Source organism: Cyprinodon variegatus, unplaced genomic scaffold (genome assembly GCF_000732505.1).
Source record: "Cyprinodon variegatus isolate N-32 unplaced genomic scaffold, C_variegatus-1.0 Scaffold727, whole genome shotgun sequence".
In the NCBI taxonomy this organism is placed as follows: Eukaryota; Metazoa; Chordata; class Actinopteri; order Cyprinodontiformes; family Cyprinodontidae; genus Cyprinodon; species Cyprinodon variegatus.
Window position 1 is genome coordinate 18,754 of NW_015151180.1, and position 21,598 is coordinate 40,351.

The window sequence follows — 21,598 nt, forward strand, 5'->3', positions numbered from 1 at the left end:
ATATATATATATATATATATATATATATATATATATATATATATATATATATAATCTGTTAATCTGACCAGTTCCTTATCAAACAGTGACCTAAGCTGTTCAACTATAAAGATTTCAGACTAACCTGACCTCATGAGTAAAAAAAGCATTTTTAGCATTACTTATGTTAATTGCATAAAGCATTTAAGAATGAGTTCTAAAATGTTTAGAAATGAACACTCTGGATTGATTAATGCATCTACAGTGCAACAAGATTTGCCAACAGTTCATGTTTTTGTCTGATGGTTGGTAACTACGGACGCAAACTGTCCCCGGATGTTGTTTCCAAGACAGCTGATGCTGAACCGCAGCAGCAGCTTCAGCAGCAGCTAGGAAGGTAGCCAGCGGTTAGCTTAGCACCGCTGCGCTGGTTACATCATTAAAACGCATAGACGAGTTTAAACTACAACAAAAAAAATACAGGGTCATCAAGCCTGCAGATAACTTGCAACTAAATGTCTACATCGTGAGGTTATTACGGAGGGGGCCGTGTTTTTTTTTTTTTTTTTTTTTGTGGCAGGTAAACGATGATCCAGCTGAATCTGCCGTTAGCGATAGCAAGCTAACAACGATAACATCGGCTGATCTATTTATCTATCTTAGCTGTCGAAGTCATCTGGAATATGCAGATAATGTCATATTATGCTATAAATACTAATGCTGTCATTTATGTTGGGCCATATTTATATTATTTTAGAAGAAGCAGCTGAGATTCTTTGACATTTGGTACACGAATAACATTTATTTTTTAAAACCTTTTCCGAACATTATCATTACAGAGGATTGGTATGTTATTTCTTTTCGATCTTAACAGCTAATATATTTCTAACTGTCTATAAATGTGTAATGTTCTGTCAGTGAAGCGCTGTAATCACACCCATTTTACTGGCAGCCATCCAGGCGCTGCAATCTACCTGCACCAAGCAGGTGGCTGCAAAGGATGAAACTGAAAGAAATCTCTATTTTACTATCATGTAGTTTTCTTTATGCTTCTCTAACCGTGACATTTTCCGCCTTTTACTATTAGGCTGGGTTGATTCTGAATGGGAAGATGTGCAATGGAATTATAGAGTCAATTTCAAATACCTTCTGGGGCCCTCAGAGGCCCTTTGTTTTGCTGCTGGCACTGACTCTGGTGTCCACTACCCAAGGTTCAGGTAAGACACAAAGCCCCTGCTATATCACATTATAATGAATAAAATTGTTTATTTACGCATGCATCTCTTAAGTTATTGATTTTATTCTTTATTTTTTGTTGTGAAATGTTAATTTATTAGGTCATAATAAGATCATACATTCCAGCAGCTTTATGCAAAAGCTGTAATATTATTTAGTTTACATGTTTTTCTTACTTGGTGTGTTCTTGTTCTATATAGAATAAGATCCTTATATTAATTAGTTCATTCTAATCAAATTTGTCATAAACTGAATATAAATCTAATGATAAAAACAATGCTTGCATTCCATCAGGCATTAAAAGAAATTAGGTTTCTTATTATGTCTAATTTCTTAATTGGAAATGTTTCCTTTGAACACACAAAAAAACATAGCTATCCTGAAATTAATGTATTTTTTTCATTTTTTGGTCCAAAATTTATGGCAAAAATAACATTCATAAAGATTTCAATATATATAGTAACAGCCATTAGGATTCAGCATCCCATCCCCCTGTCTAGTTTTAATACCTTTTTCAGCATATCTATAAATTGGATGTTAAACACCATCCTCATAATTACTTATGCAATATTTTTGCTTTGATATGAATGAGGTTTGTTTTGCTTCCCTGTCATTATTCTGTGTTTTTCTTGCTTTGATTTTGCTGGCAGACTGGTCTGTTTTTGTTTTTTTTTTACTTAAATCTCTGCACATCTCCTTTTCCTAGGATGCGTGAGGCCTTATATGGTCCAGAACAGCTGGGTAAACCTTACAGAAACCAACAGAGGCTTGTTTCCTGTGGGCACAGTGCTGCAGTACAGCTGTGACCCTGGTTACCTGCCAGATGGACCCAGCATCCTCACCTGCACCACATCAGGGCGCTGGTCCTCAGAACCCCCTCAGTGCATACGAAGTGGAGGTTAGAAACTCAAAGCTACCTTCTCTCTAACACCCAGACTGTCATTTGTTTCTCATTACTTCATTTTCAACATTCTTAAGTAAATTATCCGACTCTCGAATTTTAAGAAAATGCGAGTTCTGACCCTATTTGCCAACATATAAGCAAGCATCATGTAAAGCTGGGCGGCTGATTTGTATGTTGTGCTTTTCCCTCATCAGCATGCCTACCCCTCTCCAAACCTGAGAACGGGGGCTACACCTGCCATCCATCCCCATGTCGGTTGTTTTCCCATGGCACCATAATAGAGTTCATCTGTAACGAGGGCTTTGCTCTCAGCGGAGACTATCCCTACCTGACGTGTCAGGATGGACAGTGGGACGGACCTATGCAGATCAGTTGTGTGAGCAAAGGTTTGTCAATGTATTATCCTTTTTTATATATTGGTCCTAAATGCACAACTGGCACCAAAATACATTCAGCTAATTTTTTTTTTCTGTCTTTCCAGCTCTTAAAAGCCATTTGATCTGCCATTTCTCTTACAGGGGCTTGCCTATGTGTACACAACCTTTAGAATAATTAAATAATTAATTAGAATATGCTGCTAAGATCCAGATGTGTCTACATTTTAATTTGCTATTTTCCTGCACAATTCATAGTGTTTTCCATCAAGGTATGATGAAAAGGCCTTCACTCTTGCTTGGGCCTCATTTCAGAAATAAATGTTCATTATCTTGCAGCTGCAGTAGAGTATCAACACCTGGTGGTAATAAGGTATTTTAGTCATGAATCAACAGTTATTTTTCTGTACAACACTTTAGTCAGTTGGGGTTGTTTTATAGTTGCTTAACAAATACAATTGGATTGGAATTGAGTTAAATCTATGTAGAAAAGCTTATAGGAATCTGATACGAAACCTAAGAATGAACATTATTTGTTAAAAATTAGCTGCCATTTTTGGAGATTCTGGAGTTTTGAAAACAAAAATTGGAGCTTCTCCAAAATTTTGTCATCAAATTTCAGGTGGCTTAAAATTTACAAGAGCTGGATAAGAATAACATCTAAAAAAAATCAGTTGTGAATTCAGGAATTTATAATATATTCAGTTAAGATTCTGAATTTTGTCACTTTGTGCAAGTTTGTATTATTCATTATTTTTAAAACTATCAGCTGCTGAGATTTCTGCCAAATGCAGGTCTTGTTGTGCATGTCACAGTGATCTGCCAAAAATTCCATATGTCTTAACTAAGAAGTAGTGATTAAATGTAATTTTTCTTAGAGGAAATTATATAGGTAAGGTTTAAATCTTCTAAAACCTTATAAAGGAAGAGGGCAACCGTTTACTCTATTATCTGACATGTATTTTTTCTATATTTTCCTTAAGGTTGCATTAGACCTTCTCCGGTTCCACACGGCTCAGCTGATCTGATGGACACCAACAGGAGCTTGTTTCCGGTGGGGACAGTGTTGCAGTACAGCTGCGATCCAGGGTACCTGCTAGTCGGACGCAGCATCCTCACCTGCACCACGATAGGAGACTGGTCCTCTAATCTTCCTCGCTGCATCCGCAATGATGGTAAACATGGACAGAAATCATGAATCCAGTATTAACTGCTTTTAGATTCTGAAGACGAGAGAAAAGAGGACTTATTTTCAGTATTTATTTTTCTCCTTCCACAGTTTGCCAATCTCTATATCAGCCAGAAAATGGAGGTTACACCTGCCACCCTTCCCCATGCAGACGATTTTCTCACGGTACTGCTGTGGAGTATTTCTGTGATGAAGGTTACATTCTGAAAGGAGACAGCAAATTCAGAACTTGTCGTTATGGAAAATGGGACAACATATCACCCGTCAGCTGTGTCATTAAACAAGGTGGAGATAAAATTATTTAAAAAAAATTTAAGAGTTTTATAATAATAAAGAAGTAATAAAGAAGTGCATTTTTTGCTTATATGTTCTTTTTGTTTTTATTTCTTTTTTTTAGGTTGTGTAAGACCCTCCATGGTGGAACATGCCATAACAAACCTAACTGACCTGAATAGTAGTTTGTTCCCAGTGGGGTCAGTGCTGCAGTATAACTGTGAGTCTGGTTACTTGTTGGATGGAGCCAGCATCCTCACCTGTACCACACCGGGACACTGGTCCTCCGAACCGCCTCGCTGTATACATAGTGACGGTAAAGATGCATCGTAATTCCCTGTTGAAACTCATATTTTGTCCAAATTATCTATTTTACTTGCCGCTGTGCTTTAGTATTTGGTTTTACATGGAATTGTTATTACCTTAAGAGAGCTATCAAAGGTCCTCATTCATCCAGAACAAATGGAGTCCTAAAAAGATTTTACAATCTTTTTAACTTTTGCCCCAATGTATTTTTTTATTATGTTTTTTGGTCACTTGCTGTACAAATCATAAACATGTTTCATGTATTTGTATACAGCACCCTTTACTCTGATGGCCTTTAGATTAAACGTTTTTTGGTTGATTCTTATTGTTTCATTGACCTGTAATGCCTGTTGGAAGGGATCAGTCTACAGATAATTAGCTTTGTCTATGATGATGTTTTCTGCTCTCCTGATCAGTCTCCTGGCATAGCAGAGGAAATCTGATGATCTTTTGAGTTGCTCTGCAGGGATATTATTACACTATTTACACTACCCTTGAAAAACCATGCCGAGACCGGTCCGAGCTCAGTAACTGAGATAACTTATCGTGTGTAAATGGAAAGCAAACAGAACTGAACCGAGCTAGACACAACCGGACCGTGCTAACTGCAGACCAATTCCAGAGGTGGGCTCGACTCCATTTTTTCCTCCCTCGGTTCTCTGATAACAACAGCGCATGAGCAGAACGCCTCATCTCCGTCTGGCTGCACATCCCGATTCAAACTCCATTTGGTGGTAATGCCCCATCCAGAAGTTGCTTGCCAACCAACACAAAATAGAAAAAGAAGAACAACTATAAACATCCACGAAAGGTTGCCGTCTTCGCCTGACCCTCCGCAAACACCGAAGTACAGCAATAATAATCAAGCATAACTTTCTGAATGTGACGGGCGCCGCCATTTTGATATGCTTGATTCCCTCCTTCTTCGTCTTCTTCTTCTTGTGTTTTATGACGGTTGGCAAACAACTTTTGGTGCATTACCGCCACCAACTGCTTGATTTCATCCTTCGATACTGGCAGTAATACCACAGATCGTCACTAAGAGGCGGCGAGTCGAGGAACCGAGATAGCTTGATGTGTAAATGGTCGTCAGAACCAAGCTCGGCCTGGTTAACTGATCCGAGGTCGGACCGTTCTCGGCATGGATCGGTTTTTCAAGGGTAGTGTAAATGGGATATATATATATATATATGTGTCTCTCTCTTCCAGAGAACATTAGTAAACAACCAGTATCTTAAAGACCAAATAACACGTTAAATGAAGTTCATAGTACAGTTTTTCTCTAAAATGAGTTCCCAAACTTACATTTCACAGTGATCAATCAATAATTTCAAAGAAAGTACAGAAAAACTGCAAACCTACTCAGAATTAGCCAAACAACTGCTGAGCTACACAAACATCAGAGGAAGCAGTAAAAAACAGTGATAACTCTGGGGCATATGCAGAGAGTAACAGCTTAGGGGGAGGAATAAGTTAAGGGGACAGCCAGTCACTCATCATCACAATTACTACCTTTATAGATGAGTGGCCAGAAGAACTACTTCTACTGAAAAGCCATTGTTTGTTTTTAATATATTTTTCCACAACCCAATTACTAAAAATTGTCCTGACACACTTGCATAAAATATGTGCTGCTTTGTGGCTAAAAGGTGAAATATGGTGGTGGATGCATCAGCCTATGGTACATTTTCTAAAGTCTGGAACACTTAGAAAAAAGCCTGTTGGACACAGTAAAACACAGACCTGAGAGCATGCTGCCAAAAAGACAATGAAATGGTTCAAATCAACTCATGTTCCTGCTTTAAATGATCAAGGCAAAGGGCAGACAAGTTGGAACATTTCAAAGTTATTTTAATCATTCTCCAGCCTGTTGGACTAAGATTTAGATTATTTTGCTATTAAAAATAATTAAATATGTATTTTTTAAGCCTCAAAGCTGATAAAGACATAAAACTAAAGACTTTCAGTAGAAAACGTTTTTTTATTCTATTGATTCGGGATGGCAGGCTTTTGCTAATCTTATTAAATGCTTTGAAGTTTGTGCTTGTAATTTGACAAGAAGTGAAAAAGAAGATTGGTTCTGATTTAAACCTCTAACCCAAAAAGCAACAAGCTAACAAATCAACCAACAAGAATAACAGGATACGATTGAAGAAAGTTGATTAAAGCTACAGTGTGTAATAATTACAGGGATATACAGTCAGAAATGTAATATATTATACATAACTATGTTATTTTATCATCATCTACGAGCTCAGCCTCTTAACCTTAATATTTGCGTTGCCTTAGAATTCGTTATTTATAATTACATAGGAGCGGGTCTCCCAGCCATGGAGGCAGACATCTTTGCGCTACGGCAGCGCAGAGCAAACAAACTAGTGATTGCGAGATCGCCAAAATGTCACAACGATGTAGAAAAAATAAAGGGTATATTTATTATCTTAAGTCTACATGAAATCTATACCCTACACAGACTAATGAAATACTATCTGTAAAATTATCTATGTAAACAAACCTCATCACTTGAGAAGGTAGGTGATGCGGACGTCGTGGAAGACATTTTGTCCCGTAACGCTCGCCGTACTGTTGGGGGGGAGAAGCGGTGGGGGGAGATGTTCATGTTGCTGCAGTCTGCAGTCTGACCGCTAGATGTCGCTAAAAGTTACACACTGTAGCTTTAAATTTAAACAGAAAAGTCCTGTGACTTTGAATGCATTGCAGCATTGTAGCAGAACATCTATCGTTCTTAACTTGTGTGTTCTCTAACATGTGCTTTATTCTTGTGGACAGTTTGTGATTCTCCATATCAACCAGAGAACGGAGGCTACACATGCCACCCATCCCCCTGCCGAAGATTTTCTCAGGGCACTGTGGTGGAATATTTCTGCGATGAAGGCTACGTTCTGAAAGGCGACTATAAGTATCTTACCTGCCAGTATGGCCAGTGGGACAACCAGATGAAGATCAGCTGTGTCATGGAGCAAGGTAAAGACTGAGGCACATTTAGACAATAATATTCTTTAAGGCAAGATAAATCTGTTTTTTTTTTCTGTCTCAAAGACCACATTCCAACGTTACCTTTGGGAATGCCTGCCTTGTCCATAGTAGCTTCCACCGCAAGCTCAGTGGCTTTGATCCTGCTCCTGGTGGTGCTGTTTGTACTTCTGCAGCCTAAACTCAAGTCTTTCCACCGGTGAGACGTCCCTCCGAATATCTTAAATCTGCTGATCATCCAAAGAAATGAACAGATTCTAAATGTTCTTCTCAGGCGTGACCACGGGGTGTCAGGGCAGCCTGTCTCCATCATGGTGGAAGGGGTCCAGGTGACTCTTCCCTCCTATGAGGAGGCTGTGAGCAGCAACGGAGCCTCAACACTTAGCCCAGAGTCTAGAGTGCAGATCGTGTTGTCTGAGGGTCAGCATGCCTCACCACTAGAGGCTGGCCCGTCGAGGCCATCCTCTCTCAAACAGCAGCAGTCAGAGATGCCTGTCCACCCTGGGCTGCAATCCTCCTCTTCCTCACCGTTGTCGTCTGGTTGGATTCTGGAGCATGCAGGTGCAGCTGGAGGCACATCAGCCGCACGTAGAAGGCCGTCTGCAGGCAGCGACCAACAAAGCCTGTCTCTAGACTCAGAGATGGACTACTCTGATGGTAAAGAATACCTTTTTTTCTGTCTTACATTAAATTAGACTTAATTTTTAAGCTAAGCAGTGATTATCGGGACTACCTCTATTTGCAAAGTCCCGGAATAAAAAACGATCTTTGTAAAGATGCTAGCTAAAGTATATTGGGTTGTGCTTGTATGTAGCGCCTTTTCAAGAAAATACACTCCAAAGCACTTTACACTACAGTGTAAGGGGTTGGAGTTCCCCAGCCGGAAGCACGGGGCCACCGGTGTTCAGGCTACCGTTACCGGTTCGGGTTCAGTTGTTGTCGCTCCGTCCCCCGCCGACTCCCTGCCCCCGTCCGCCGGGGTTCCCCGACCCGCCCTGGAGCTGACGGCTCTGTTCCAGTGCCCGGTGTCTTTCGACTACGTGCTGCACTGTAGTCGACCAACATCCCGGACGATTTTGAAATTCTCCGGACGTTTTTTTTAGGTCTGAAAAGTAGGACATGTCCGGGAAAAAGGGGACGTATGGTCACTCTAAGCTACAGCATACAGCAAAAGATGATGTACCAGCGTCAATAACTGACCGTGTATGCAAGTTAAAAATAAGGGTCTGTGCTTTCCTCGCCAAAAACACTCTTCACTGAGCAGCAAAACTAGATCTCAAAAGAAATGTGGTACATGCAAGTGGTAGATATAGATGCACTTTTGCCATCTTCTGGCCGTTTTTGGTACTGGATTTTCAAAAGTCAAATTTAGTCTTTAATAATTCATGCAATTTCTGATCCCATAACCCCACACCCCCCTGTCATGGCTTCAAAATACACACACACACACGCATCAGGATATATTTTTTTTTTTGCTTTAATCCCTGTTATATCGAAATGGCGAGGCAGCATATGAAGACTTCAGTCAGGAAATAAGTTTGATGATCCTAACAGACCTAAAGCAGAACAAGTTTGGCTTATATTAATGTCAAACTGGGGTCATTTTACAGTTAGTGTTTTCTTTTATGGAAGATTTGCTAACATCATGTTTTAACCGTGTATAATATGAGTTCCTTCTTTTAAATGAATTATGTTATTTTCCAATATTATTATAATGTATTGATTTAACCCTAGACGAACATGAGCTTTTATTTTGTAATGACTTGTATTATTTCTTCCATAGATATGCCGTTACTGAAGGAGGCTTAAAGCATATGGAACAACTGACCTTTACTGGTTTGCAGACTTTTATCAACAGAGATGACGCCAGTGAATAGTGAACCACTCTCAGAAGCTCATCAAACCAAGGAGTCAATTACATGTACATATGTTAAATCTAGGCTTCCCCACAATATGTGTGTTTTTCTACTTCCTGAAAACGTAGAAATGGAAGGAGAGACAGGTCAAAGGGCGCTTGTCTTTAAAGAAAACTGAGACTGATGCTTCGATGTTTATTGAGCAAGTCTTTACTCATTTTGTAAAAACAAAAAAATCTGACTTGTTTACTTTTCTGAGATCATACATCATGTTAAAACACATATGCTAAATGCATGAACTCATTTTCCTGTAGAAGAAGTAAATGCTTAGTGTTTTCTTCTAAGTTTTTGTAAGTTTTAAATTATGTCATTGTGCAGGTCAATACTACATACATCATTTTTCTCCTGCTGATTTCCGCTCTTCTCGCTCATACTCTTCCTTATAAGGCCTTAGCTTTCCACTTCTATGCACTGTACTATGTGAAATAAGGAGTTTTAAAAGTGAATGTCAGTAAAATGCCCTTACTGCTTAGTGATTGATTAGTTGTGGCATCGTGAAACACCTCACTTGTACACCTGAAGATATTGTCTTTGTTAATTTATTCAGGCTTCTGGGAAACTCCTGCTTTAAGCCTAAATGTGTTTGTAATATATTTGTTCTGAGAAAGCTGTTGATCAGCTGTTGCATTGCCTCTGCAGCTCGTGTTGTTGATTAAAGATGGTTAGCTTCTCCTTTTACCCCAGCTGCTGTGACATCAGATTTGATGTGAATTCCTCGGGAAGAAAAGCCTGACGGAGAAAAAAAAAGAGCAAATGTACAGATTAGTGTGATTTTTGTGTTTGCTTTACTTGACCTTTGACTGAGTTTACTTTTAGATTAAAGATTGTATGTTTTTGTTACAGCTGTGCTCTAATATATGTACAAACTTTAAGGTCTGATTCTGTATATATTGTGTATATTTGATTAAATATGATTTGATGTGCTCAAATTGCTTTTGACTGCTTTTTTATTTTTGATTAAATGTTTGGATAACCTCACTAATGACATTACTCATTTTAGGATGAAAGGATGTGTTTTGAACAATTTTTAGCAGAAACAAAAGTTTTATACCAGAAACAAGTGTTTTCTGTTTGGTCGATTAGTAGACTATGTACCTGATCTATCATATTTTCCAGACTATAAAGAACATCTCAGATAAATCCGCACCAGCTCAGTAAAAAAAATAATAATAATAATGGAAACATACATATATAAGATGCACTGAGCTATATGTACTGATATATACTGTAGAGGAAGGTCTACATATGACCCTTGGAGTAAGGATGAAGAAGAATGCTAGCTCCCGGTAACTTGTTGGCTCGCAGCACTAAGAGCTTCAAATCAAAGTTGGGGTTCAGTCAGCTCTTTATTTAGAATATAATTCAACTTTATTCTCTTTACATTGTCACAAGTACAAAGAAATGAAGTTAACTCTCTGCATGTAGCCCATCCCTTTGGAAGGATGTGGGCTGCCATTGTGCGGTGCCCTGGGACCCAGAGTGTCAGTCCGTGGGAGTGGGGCTTGAACTCAAAACCTCTAGATTCAAAGCACAATGCCCTTACCACTAGGCCGACACTACCCGGCTCTTAAGGAGTTGCACATAGTTTATTGTGTGAAAATATGTGAATTTGGGACAGTGTATGTGCTCAATGAAAGTTACCCCCTTCTTTGATTTCCAACTTTGATATCCCTCTTTTGGAGATTTGGTAAAAGCTACAGTAAAGCTGCACCTTTGTATAAACCGCATCGGAACAAACTAGCAGCTTATAGTTCCGAAAGTATGGTACTAACATCAACTTAAGAGACACCCTGGATGCACAAAGTTCTTGTTAAATAAATGGGATTTTTATTTCTTTAGTTGATCTTTCAGTTTTTAAGGCTATTGAAAGAAAAACAATAACAATGGTTTGAAAACTGCCAAAAAAAAGAAACATTCTTTTCTTATCAATGATCATTATACTTAATAACCAACCTTATTAACAAAATAAATGTGTAAAAGTAGTATTATATTATTATAACAGCAGAATGTATTCCGCACAACAGATGTTTACCTAAAGACATGCTGAGAGAAGCTATTTTATGAAACATTTTACTAATAACCACATAAACCTTTATAAAAGATTTTTTAAAAGCATCTTCATATTAATCATAGCAGCAGTTTGTCATATAAACCATTTCCTTTTTTGTGTGACGAGACTTGTTGCAAGCTTTAGAAATAATGCATAAAGAAGTGCAAGGAGAACCAATGACCTTCCAACTCTAGGATAAATCTGGCATCACACCAGAATAAGCCACTTGTGCAGGACTGCAGACATTTCTGCATTCAGATTTGCACCTGACGTTCAATCATTCTGAATATAAACAGAAACTGTATACATATTAGATCAAAGCTTATGTAGAGAGTTTTGGGTGAAGAAACCTGACCTCAAACTCACTGTGCACTTGATGAATCAGCTTGGGAGTTCTGTTCATATAGACTGACTGACTTTAAATGCTAGTAATGTATGACTAAGCTGCTGATCAGCAGAAGACGACCCTGGCTGTTGTGGTTGTGTAATGTTCTTCCAGACACTACTGAGGCCTATGTTTACTAAATTTTAAAAGCTTTCATAATACCTCTTTTTTCAAACTTAAATTATCCAATGCAAAAAAAAAAAAAAAATGTATGACTCACATCAGTGAGGCTGTGTTAACATAGCCTTATAATTATAGCATACCTAAAACGTACCTATATTAAGTTAAATTATTTAAATAATACGCTTCTTGTTGCCTTTAACAGCTTTTCAGGCATTAAGGTGACTTTAAAAAGAAAATAGTTATTTTTCAGTAGTGCATATATATATACGGTATATATATATATATATATATATATATATATATATATATATATATATATATATATATATATATATATATATAATTTTTTTTTTTTTTTTTAAGAGAGTTCTTATGGTATGATAAAAATGCCAGGGGGTTACAAGAGTCAAAAAAGGTTGGAAACCAATGTTTTAAAAGATAATCATTCAGTACTTGATTAGCCTAGGCTAAATTACCTAAGAACGAAAACTATCCAGACTAGTCAATTTGATTCATCACCTTGATTAGACTGATTACTGATTAATATTCATCCCTTGCAGCTGTAAATTGAAATGAACATTTGCTGGTGGTAAATTCAAACCAAAGTCAGGGCAAAATCCTGACTGACTGGCAGCCCACTCTTGTCTTTTGAGTGCTTTTGGTTTTACCTGTCACAGGTGTTCCAAGATAAAAATATTTCTTCGGTCTTGGGTCCATGATTTCAGTTTAACAATATTTGAGCCACATTAATATGACCAATGCTTTGTGAAGTGGTACTCTGTCACTCACCTACCTGTATGCTACTAATCTTGAGCAAGCTCTGCACTGGTGGCAACATTATTCCATTAAACATTCCTGAGTTATAGCAACTGTACAAACATTTGCTCTGCGTTTTTAGACCCTAAAATCACTTAATACAAATGAGCATCTGAATTTAAAGTTCTTTAAAAACTGTTCTATGTGAAGCAATGTTATTAGCAGCAGATTTCCTGCAATTGGAGCCATTTAGATGTGAAGATTGATAATGGCTGCACACATCATACATTAGAAAAACACATTAGAAATCAAAGGGATTTGTGTAAGAACTTTGTTTAACCTTTGCAATAAAGCCAGAAATTGATATGTATTTGTTTTTTGTTTTTTTTATCAGCTATTTAGTTTATAACATTCATAAATCTCAAACTTTTGAAACAAATATTTTCATCCTCCAATGTTTTGCCACTGTTGTTACATCACAGGCTTGCACTATGAAATATCTTTTTTTAATCCTCCCTCCAGGGTACACTGTTCTCTTTGAAGTTCACGGCTGTTTGATCTGTTCTTGTTCAGCAGCAACGTTCTAATTGTAGTTTTGATCTGTAGAACAGAAATATATTTTTTAAGCTCTAAAAGACAAACATATGCTTCAGATTGCCATTTGACACTGTTCATTGGTTCTTGTTTTATTAGTTGTTTTTTTTTTCCTCATTCCACAAAACTTGTTCCAAAACTTACCCCCATGCTGTGCTGTGACTGTTTGGTAACATCTGAAGCACAGCACCAGGATTAGAGCCTCTGCACACTGGAATGCAATGTACACTAAAGGGAACAAAAACAAGGGTCCAATGGCCTGTGGAGTAAAAGCCACCTTAAGGATGGCGGTGCACAGCTGCATGTTTTGGCACCCTGTCTCCATGGAGATGGTTCTGCTGCATCTACAGTAAGAAAAATGATTAAAGTCAGTGTAAAAATCATTTCCTTTTAGATTGAGGACAAAATTAACTTACAATCTTTACTAAAATATTTAGATAACAACTGATTGATAACATGTGATGGTGTTTTGCCTCCTTGCATGTGTGAGGTTGCTGCAATTCCTTGCACATGTTAAGGTACACAAGTTCAATTATAGAAGACAATGGTAAGGTGGAATAATATCATATTTAGGTGGCAACAGACAGCACATATTATTCCCTTCTGTACAATGAACAGTCTTTGATAAAGCTGAGCTATTTGGATAAAGAAGAAATTTTAATGTGATACAGAGTCGTGAACTCCCTTTTAATGACCTAATGACAAAAATGTTTTGACCTACTGTGGGCTGAGTCTGCAAATGACCGACACCGCATATCCCAGAATAAAACCAATCAGAGGCATCAGTGCAGCAACAGTGAGGATGTCTGGCATGAGGATAATCCATATTACATCCTTCACAGCGAGACCAGACAGTACAGAAATTATGATGGTGGATATCAACAGGATGCTGAGACCAACCTGTCAAATATACAATGTTACAAGGGTCAGTTCATCCCACCTAAAAATACAAAAAAACATATTGTAATAGTCATATCATAATAATAATCATAACAACTATATTTGCTTCCTTACTATTTCTGAGCCTCCCCAGAAAAGAGATAAAAAAATATGTCAAGGGCAGTAAATATCTCTATTTTAATCACTGTTCAAATATTTTTTATTCATATGGTATTATATTAAATTATACTTTCACCTTTTTTTTTATTCAAGCTATTCAAGCATTATCAGTGATGTTGTTTTTGAAAACTTCTGCTGGTAAGCCACCCCTTCTTTCCTTCGCTCTTTGTAGACATTTTTGTTTTGTTTACTCCAAAGGAATATAAAAGGTGTTTTTCTTCTCTAATTACATCTTCTGCATAAAACTATCATACCTGCTAACTGTGTGCAGTGCTGTTGCAAATGGTGGCTGCCTTTGGGACATAAAGAATAAATTCAATTTGTCCTCCCAAGCTCTTCATGGTAACAATACATCAGTCACAAATCCTAATTTAAATAGAGTGGTAAACTCAGCTTTTGCACCTGTTTTCACTCTCAATATTTACTGCTTCCTATTTGGGATATTAGTAAAACAGTCCCATTGTCTGATTACCTACTTTTGTTACACTTGAGGAATAATTTGGCCTGTAGTGGTTGATGCATATGCCAATAGCACAAGGCACCAATGTAAACACGAGTGCAGTGATGATTCCTGCATAGGGAACAGCATGTCTTAGACCAGTGAAGCCTTTGCTGAAGATGTACAACAACAGAGGCATGAGAACCAAGGCAGCAATGCTGGAACAAGTTGTCATGACGATACTGTCAAAATATCAAATGGGAGAAAAAAATGTAATTATTCATTCAATTAACACATTATCTTACAACAGTTAACAAAAAAATCAACAAAAGAAAATACTGACATTTTTACCTGAGGTTCATGTCACCTTTCACTGTAAAGGAGAAAATGTTTGATAAGCTTCCACCTGGACAGCAACCACAGATCAGCACAGTTACAGCCTTAATAGAATCCATCTGGAAGATTTTTGTCAAAGTGAAAGCAGTGAGGGGCATGATACAAAACTGGGCCAGCAGTGCAATAACTACTCCTTTTGGTTTAAGAAGATGGGTCCTTATTTTAGAGATCTCCATCGTGCATCCAAGAGAAATCATGGTGATGAAGAGGATGGTCACAGTCAAAATATTAAGAGCTGTGTTCATGGGTTCAGGGATGACCAGGATGCCCATGCTGCTATTCCCAGGGATGTTGCTATCATCAGGACTGGTGGTCATTCCCACATAGCCTCTGGTCTCGTTCATCATGGCAGTTCTTCCATAACTAGTTTGCGTTGTGTTTTGCATCTGTCAGACAGATTAAATAAAAAAAAGACTTGAAATTGTTTCTTACTGTAGGAACAAAAGTGTGGTTCAACTAAAAAACTGAACTTCCTGCAGGCATTAACTGTCAACCCTAAGGGCTGCTGATATGCTTGACTTTTAGAGGCTTAAACAAATAAGCTCTAAATAAAATACATAATAGAAGAGGAGATTTTAAAAAGAATGCAATGGATAAAGAACTGTGAATTTTCCTATCAAATGTAATTAATGTAAAAGAAAAAAAGTGCTTTGCATGAGAAGTCATAAATTCAGTTGTTCTTATGCCCCAAGCACAAACTTTATTTTGTTTTATTTGCATTTTATGTGAGAAGAGAAGAAATGAAACAGATGCATTAATCTTCCCTCAACTTTCTTTCAATATGTCTTTACCAACTTTGCATATTTTGACCTCAATCTCGAAATAACTGTAAGCTAAGGTGGCTATTCTTCTGAAAAGTGAACACATACAGCACTCTTAGGTATCTTGCAGTTTTTATCAGATTTTATAAAGCTTTATCCATCTTCACATCAAGTCTGAAAAAACGTATCTGTAACACACCCAGAGCCTAACCGTCCATATTTCATGAGTGATTTATGGTGTTATATTATATAATTTACCTGAAAATATGTTTGTCAAAAAGCATAATTTCAGTCACATTTAATCAGATAATCCTCATCCCATGTTGCTTTTGACTACCAGAAACACAAAGGCTTCATTGATGCTATGTTTCTGTTTGTACCAGATTCATTGTGGTGTTGATAGATTGACCCGCCTAAGGTGACGAATGCAGCAACTTCTCCAGCATTAGAATAGCTACTCCTCTTATAAATGCTCTCCCTGCTTTGTCTCTTAGCTGTAGATGCTTAAAGTTTAGGATATTTATTTCATAACATAACTTTGCTTTAAACATAACCACTTTATTCTTCACGTTTTATATGACTTTTTAAGACAGCGTTTGCATTGGGATGTACTCTAATATGCACAGCACTTTATTCAGACTTTGATATTTAAAGAAAACCATTGAAAAATCATAAATATTATCCTTTCATGTGACTGTACTCACTGAGTTGCTCTATATACAGTAAGAAAACTATAATGCATTCAAAAGCATTGTAGAATGTTTTTATAGCATAAAGAAGGTTTAAGGGGGATGACCACATTAGTATGCACAAATCCATCCATATTCACCAACCTGTTGCTTTGAATATCCTGTCATGGATCTTGTCAAATCTGTCCACATTGTTCCCACTCTTTTCCCTCTCTTTAGAAATCGCAGGCAGAGTTCACACAAAGATGTGCTCTAACTGTGAACACAGTCTAACTGGGAGATCAGACCACTCTTGAAATAAGACTGTTGAGCTGTTGACTCACAGTACGGTGCTTAATATTCCATCCACATCACTTCACTAAAATAACAAGCAACAGCTGTAAACAGTGGAAGTCCTGAAAACAAGATTTAAACTTTTTTGTAGGTAAGAGGAACTTTCTCTCCATTATTTGATTTTCGCATCAGTGTAATAACACTGCTGATTAGCAGTCCTATCTTTCAATTTTGGCCAGTTCTAACCCAGTTGCATATTAGTTTTTGATATGGCCTGTTAAGATTATACTTTTATACCAAATGTTATCTAGGGGGTTTCTGGTTTTATTGTACCCTCTATGAATGGTTTTGCCTAAAAGGGGATTCCTCTGCAGAAAAGAGTTCCAGGATTCCATTGAGCTGCATCATACTGTCTAACTGAACTTTAGTGCATTAAGTACAGTGAATGAACTAAAGATGTATCTAAGAAGTCTTCCTATTATCTATTTTCCATTTTATTTCTAATGTAGTTTACACTTTAATAACTTTATATGATCTATTTCTTGATGTTTTCTTTTCTTGATGTTTATCATTGTTGTATCCCATCACAATTTCATTTTGCATATTTATTTTATATATACTATGTAAGCAATAAATATATACTCTGATATGCACTGCATGAATTTCCCATCATCATGAACACATTATTTCACCTCAAAAAATTATTAATTTAATGTCTTATTTAATTTTATTTATTTATAGCATATTTCTTCAATGCCATATTTTTTGGCTATTATATAAAAATGCAGTGATTAAAATAACTGTGATAGAATATTGATTAGGTTAACTGCATGATGCAATACTGTAAAGGCACCAACAGCTTTAGGTGGTCAGGGTCTAGACATACTGACATAAGCTGAAAACGAACAAAACCACATTATCCTCAGCTAGAACTTCCAGATGTCTCACTAAGATAATCCTGATTTGCAAGAAGAAGATACACAATTAAAAGTTTAGTCATCTTTTATTATTACTGACTAGAAGTAATTTCAGTGTTTTAGAGTAGGAGCTCCAAACTAAATATCATGTTTGTTTGTTTTTTGGTGGAAGAGAAGAAAAAGCTGGTGAGCAATGAGATTGCTGTAATACCAAAAATATGTTTCCTATAGTTCGCAAAGGGTATGAAAAATGTTTGAAAAGTGATTTTTTATTAAAATGTGAATTAAAAACAGATAAATGTATTTCATTAATTTTAATTACCGGGCTTTAGGATTAAACTTCTGGTACATGTCCCAGCATTTTTACCTACTATCCTTAGGGATGTTGTTAGGTCATATTTCATTACCACAGGCAAATTATTCAATATCTACATGTAAACATATATGCAGTCTTTTTTATGTAAGTACTAGTTTTGTTGTAGCAATATGTAATGTTTTTTCTTACTTTCAACACCCCAAATATTTGGGAATGTGTAAACTTGTCCTTATGTGTGTCTCTGTCTCTTCATGTGGTCGCTCTCCATTGGTGTAGTTTTACCTTAGGTCAGTTTGTTCCAGTTTTTTTTTTCCTTGTCAAACTTTTCGTACAGTGTAACATGATGTGAAACACAGATACAGGTTAAAATTTAAAAATATAAATAGAATAAAGACATAATTCTAGAGCTAAAAGCAAAACAGATATATTGATTGGATTTGTTACAAACAGTAAGATCTTTAAATATTAAGTAAATAAATTGAATTTGGGTTTTTAAAAGCTGTAAGTTGTCAAAAGTTAATATCTGCAATAAATCTTCACTTTTTAATTGAGTTACTTAAACACTTTTTGAAAACAGATGACCTGTACGTGCTCCCATTGTATTCAGCTAAATCTTTAAATCACAAACATTGTTATAGTACTTTTAGTGTCACAGCAGCAGCATCAAAACATCTGATTTAAAACCACTGCGTCGTGCAGGAACAAGTTTTTATGAAAGCCTCACACATCCTCAGCCAAATGAACAAAAACTACTTTCTAAAAGCAAAACTCTAAATCTGTTAGTTTGATGTAGAAAAAGTCACAACTTCTTTAAATACTTGAAATACTTACAAGAAAGAAATCACTGACTAAATATATATATAAAAAACGCATACTACCTCAAAATTCAGGCCACTGGCTTTATAGTTAGACTGTAGTAATGCAAACACTTGTCTTCACTCTGGCTCCCATTCTCGTGTCTGATCCCTCTGCTGTCGGAGCCCCTGTGTCACATGCTCCTCTTGCAAAATGGGTAGTGTAGATGCTGCTGGCTGCTAATCAAAGCAAATAAAAAAAAAAAACAACAAAGGCATTTTAGAAATTACATGTTCATTAGAATGTTTTTAATTGCTACTTGCCCCCCTTGATTTCCTCTTCTGGCGTGACCACAGTAAACAGATTGAGTGAACTTGAAATGTGCACATAGTGCAAGAATTTTTATTCATCTGATGCTGTGGGGCATTTGGTAGTAAAAACAGACCTAATTTGAGTTTAAAGATTACTTTTTTGTCATATACTGTCAACTCAAAGCAAAAAAAAAAAGTTTTCTATAGTCTGATAAGCTTTGATGTTAACATATCTTTCTTTTACCTGTTGACATTCATAGGGCCAATACCAGCTTCTAATGAAGTAATTACTTATCAACTCTTTTTTTTTTCAGATTTTTACTGTGATTACACTGTCACAAGTACAGAGCAATGAAAGGAGCTCTCTGCTTTTAAGCCATCCCCTTGGGGAGCATTGGGCTGCCATTGTGCATCACCCAGGGAACAGTTTGGGGTTTAGGTTCTTGCTCAGCGACCCAGAGTTTCAGTCTGTAGGGGTGAGGCTTGAACTCAGAACCTCTGGATTCCAAGCACAATGCCCTACTGTCTACTGGTCCAGCGAAGAGCAGGCAGCCTGTTTCAGCAGCTCCCTTCTATTCTATTCTATTCTATTCTATTCTATTCTATTCTATTCTATTCTATTCTATTCCATTTAATTCCATTCAATTCTATTCTATTCTATTCTATTCTATTCCATTCAATTCTAACCACTAGGGCACACTCCTCCATTTTCTGATAATCAGAAAGTCTTCAATTTGCTTACTTAGTGTCACATATGTGGCCTCCTAAAGTACTTCTACTGCAAAAAAGGTTATCCTTTTGTTAAATTAGAAACAATAAGTCGACTATAATAGCTTGACTAATATTAGGCTGAATATAGTTAAAGGAAAGATATAATGACTTAGATACAGAAAGGGTTTACTCTTTGATAGGAAATACAGCAGAAGACTTCAGAATGTTGAAAGGGGTTATCCTCCTGCAGGACAGTGATCCAAAACAAACACCCAGAACGGCAACAGTTAACATGTTAATGTGTAAAATTTAGAACAGTGGAAATATTGTACAAGTCCAAGATTAGATGCTTTAAACCTAACTGAGCTCAAGCCATTTTGCAAAAAAGAAAATGTATAGACCTGCATAGCTGGTTGAAAAAAAGCCTTGATTGCAATAGTTGTTCTCTGATATAACTTAAAAAAAACAAAACATGGAAGTTATTGACTTAGACTTAGATTAGACAACATTTATTGTCATTTTGTAAACAGAGAGAGTATACAAAGCAAAATTTCGTTTTGAACAACTCTCATGCCTTTTCTATTTCTTTAATTGCCGCAGTGATCAGATGTAAACATTGTGGGAGAAAAAAACAAACAAACAAACAAAAAAAAACACATTGATATGGTCAGTTTGATGCAATCTGTGAAATTATTTAGAGTTTTTTTTAACATTCAGCAGTCTGAAAGCGGTGGGGAAGAAGCTGTTCCAGAACATGCTGGTCCTGTGTTGAATGCTGTGAAGCCTCTTCCCAGAGGACAGCAGGGAGACCAGTGCATGGTGGAGATGTGAGGGGTCATTGATGATGAGATGGGTTCGGGACACGCAGCACTGGGATGAAATGTCTTTTACACTCTTCTCACATGCTCAGGATGCAGTCCTGAGGGGAGCCTGTGCTTAGGGTGATGACATTAGAGGTGTTCTGTCCAATCTGGACTGACTGAGATCTGTTTATGATAAAGTCTAACAGCCAATTGCAGATCGGTGTATTGAAGCCCAGTTTCAATACACCCCTCTGCTACACTTTAAAGTCATATTTGGTCTAATATGTAGAATCCCCTCAATGTAAATAAACATATTTTGTTGTAAAATGACAAAATATAAAAATAAATGTACAAAAGGTACAAATACTTTCACAAGATAATTTTCCCCTTTCCATTAATGAGCATATGACCATGTAATTCTTCATAGAGTAGCCTAACCCATTTATCCTGTTTTTTATTAAGTTTCACACAGACGCTTCTTTTTAATGAAAAAAAAAAACATCTTTAGAGAGCCGCAGATGATTTAGGTCACGTGATAATTTTCACAGCATCTTATTCAAAGATCTTTTGCATGCAAATGGTGAAGCATGGATGATGTTGTGGGGGAGGGCATCAGACGTGAGCAAAGCCGCCATCTGGTTTCATAATCATATGGTGAAGTAGAGCAAGAGGCCCTGTTGTTGTCCTACACACTGATACATTTCCCATCAATAAAAGATCACAATATAAAAGTATCATATTAATGCAATAATGGATTTTAATCAAGGAGTGTAGCTTCGAAAGACATATAAAGAGTATGTGTTGCTAATTTATTTTATTCCTTGCAATATAGCTACAGCATACAGTATATGACATCATAGTAACACAGTGAGCTTAAACAAAGTATCACCGTTGTTGGAATTTCTAACTTAAAGTAGACGTTATAGTGGGTGTGGGTGCGCCCAAGCCGTCATTGTTCTGGGAAATGTAGTTTTAATCGTCATAAAGCCCCTATGCTTAGACTGGGTTTGTAACACACTTTCACTGCATTTCCCAGAATGCGTTGTTTA

At 36.9% G+C, this 21,598-nt stretch overlaps 2 protein-coding genes across 2 annotated transcripts; one reads left to right on the forward strand and one right to left on the reverse strand.

Moving 5' to 3' along the window:
• Positions 1–340: 340 nt before the first annotated feature.
• LOC107097837 (sushi domain-containing protein 4-like) lies at positions 341–9,908 on the forward strand. Its single transcript, XM_015395152.1, has 11 exons — positions 341–559; positions 1,067–1,196; positions 1,922–2,113; positions 2,314–2,505; positions 3,477–3,668; positions 3,773–3,967; positions 4,080–4,271; positions 7,052–7,246; positions 7,322–7,454; positions 7,530–7,912; positions 9,039–9,908. Exons 2-11 carry the CDS (start codon positions 1,091–1,093, stop codon positions 9,062–9,064), a joined length of 1,806 nt encoding a protein of 601 aa, XP_015250638.1. The 5' UTR covers positions 341–559; positions 1,067–1,090; the 3' UTR covers positions 9,065–9,908.
• A 2,881-nt stretch (positions 9,909–12,789) lies between these two features.
• On the reverse strand, positions 12,790–16,594 carry LOC107097833 (sodium/bile acid cotransporter-like). The gene is made up of 6 exons (XM_015395143.1): positions 16,568–16,594; positions 14,929–15,359; positions 14,615–14,819; positions 13,801–13,979; positions 13,224–13,423; positions 12,790–13,085 (listed from the first exon to the last, which is right to left on the reverse strand). Exons 1-6 carry the CDS (start codon positions 16,589–16,591, stop codon positions 13,069–13,071), a joined length of 1,056 nt encoding a protein of 351 aa, XP_015250629.1. The 5' UTR covers positions 16,592–16,594; the 3' UTR covers positions 12,790–13,068.
• Positions 16,595–21,598: the final 5,004 nt, after the last annotated feature.